At 39.1% G+C, this 2,500-nt stretch overlaps 1 protein-coding gene across 6 annotated transcripts in view; it reads left to right on the forward strand.

Annotated features, from left to right (window-relative positions):
• Window positions 1–500: 500 nt before the first annotated feature.
• Window positions 501–2,500, forward strand: part of LOC122259062 (zinc finger FYVE domain-containing protein 1) — a 19,617-nt gene continuing 17,617 nt past the window's right edge. The window contains exon 1 of one of the 6 annotated variants that reach the window (XM_086556260.1): window positions 501–610. Coding sequence is in view for 2 of the 6 variants with exons in the window: in XM_086556259.1 (XP_086412385.1) it covers window positions 1,743–1,759 (17 nt within the window). In the remaining 4 variants the exon portion in view is untranslated. Of the gene's footprint in view, window positions 611–941; window positions 1,100–1,412; window positions 1,552–1,677; window positions 2,082–2,500 lie in introns of those variants that run through there. The other 5 variants (XM_043025563.2, XM_043025566.2, XM_043025564.2 and 2 more) reach the window with 5 other exon arrangements.

The raw sequence follows: 2,500 nt of genomic DNA on the forward strand, positions 1-2,500 counted from the left end.
ATACACACACACACACATATACACGCGCGCGCACACACACGCACACGCAAACGCACACGCACAAACACACACACACACAAGCACACGCACACGCACAAACACACACACACACAAGCACACGCACACGCACACGCACACGCACACGCACACGCACACGCACACGCACACGCACACGCACACACAAACGCTCGTATTTTATCCTTCACAGATCCACAGAAGTAGATTATATAAAAAAAGGAAATAGAAAATCCGATACGAATACTGCAGAAATTCTCATATAGAGGTTGGCGAACCGAGAGCATGCAGCATGACACATCTTTATTTGGTATGACATCAGTTCTTGACACTGCACTCAGCTTTATACACAACTCCACGTGTCATTTGTCTCTCTGTGATCAGATATGTTCTTCCGGGTTTCTCTCTGTGGCTTTTTACTTTGAATGTGAGGCAGGGAGATTAATTCTGGATATTATACAGAATCTGGAAGTATCGGAGTCCGGTACAAAGGAAGAATTCAGTGTGTTTGGTGAACAAGAAGTGAATTGCTTATTTGGAAACGTTTTGCTGTTCCTGGGCAGAGGATATCACGCTTTATAATCACCAAAACTAGGTAAGATATAGTTACTTGTAACTGTTCAGAGAGAGAAAAACAATAACAAAGTAGGAAGGGAGTATTTTACTTGACAAAGAACTTCCTCCTCTGCCCTTTGTTTGATAATGGCTATCGCGATATTCTTTGTTTCAGATAACACCAGTTAGACCCATACGTAGCCTTTTCGCTCGATGCAAGATGCAATAATGCTTTCAGTCAGAGTAAAAGGGGCCCCTATTTCTTATAATTCTTACCTTATCCTATTTCATAATAGATCTAAATTGTTAATCACTCTTTTAAATTTGGCGCTTTGGTCGTTTATGACGTCAGACATCCGGGTGTTTCTGACGTAAAACATCCGGGTCTCGCTACAGCTGATCTCGGAAAATGTAAACACAACACCAGCGATAGCAAAACTAAATTGCACTTTCACTCCTGCTTTGGGCGTTTTTCATTCGGGATTTTAAAGTGACGCGCATCTGCTGGCCTCCTCGCATCATGTGAAAGGTCGGTGGATATTTTGGGGCTGGATTTAGGGCTAATTAAGTCCCCCGAAGGGCGAAATGGTCCCGTAAACATGACACCATCTCGCGACATTGCTTGACGGAATGACGACAAGGTTTCAAGGTCGATACCGTTGACTACGTATAAAACCTTAGCTACTTCATGCTTATTTGTCATGCATCATGCAGACTGTTAGCTGGCACGATAATCAATGCCACTGACAGTTCGTTCAATCTCTTATTTTGGGTGAACAGGGCAACTGTCCGTAAAAGATCCGCAAGGAGTGTGAAACCAAAATCAGCAATGCTCATATAAAGAGATAACACGAAAAAAGAGATAGACAAAAACAAAGAACACCCTTGTCATGTGATGGGAGATTGGTGACTGCAGTGCTATTAGTCTGGGTATTTGGGACCGCAGGCAAAGGGTTAACGCCATCAAATACAAGCTTGGAGGTATTACTTGACTTTCTAAACTCTCTCTGCCTCAGGCTGAGTTATCACATGAGGCTAAAAACGATCCTCATACGTTTTAGGACATAGGAAAGAGCTTCACAAAGGTCATGTTCTCATGAATGGCAATAGGAATATGATCCTTGTGAGCAGCATCTCTCATGCTGAATTTCTTGAAAGAGTGTTATAGATGAATGTTGGTGTGTAAATGGTGAGTCATGTGGAGTGAGTGAGTGAAGCTGGGAAGTCAGATTACTAGTGAGCTTTAGATGAGACATGGAAGGTGAACCTTAAGGGATATATTAGAGTGGCAGTGAGGACAAGTTTACAGGAACAAAAATATAGTTTTTTTGTGATATTATTATTTTTTTTGTCTTTCAAGTGTATGGCTAATTAAAGAATAAACAGAAATGAGAACATCAGATGTAAGCCTTAGCATAAGACGTGGAAGTAATTTTGTGACTGTGTAATGAATTTTCAACACATAGACCTGAGTGATACAAATTGAAGGAGGATCACTGTATGATGTCTTTGTAAGTATGGAGATATTGCAGTCAGGTTTAATGGTAGGCGAGTTGTCTTTACATCTGACTTTGATCATTTTAAGGTTGTTTAAGAAATTGAGAATTTGGTAGTACAAAGAGCAATAATTTTTATATCATGGTATAGTTCTTCTAATTTTGGTACTTAAGTGGTACAAATAATTATATGCAAGAATATGTGTACTTAGGTAATCATTAAGTATAATTACATAAACCTTCCTTTGACCAAAATCTCAAGTTACACAATTTTTTACTTATTTGTAAGAGTAATGTAACCTTTCATTGTATGTCAAGAGTAATGTTACCTTTAATTGTATTCTAAATATAAGAAACAAAAACTTTGCCTAAAGATATAGTTTATAAACAAATAAAAGAAAGAGACAGTAATTATTGCCCTTATAAATACAGTC

This window comes from Penaeus japonicus, unplaced genomic scaffold, assembly GCF_977035675.1.
Source record: "Penaeus japonicus unplaced genomic scaffold, GWHDUDI00000001_assembly GWHDUDI00000032, whole genome shotgun sequence".
Lineage (NCBI taxonomy): Eukaryota > Metazoa > Arthropoda > Malacostraca > Decapoda > Penaeidae > Penaeus > Penaeus japonicus.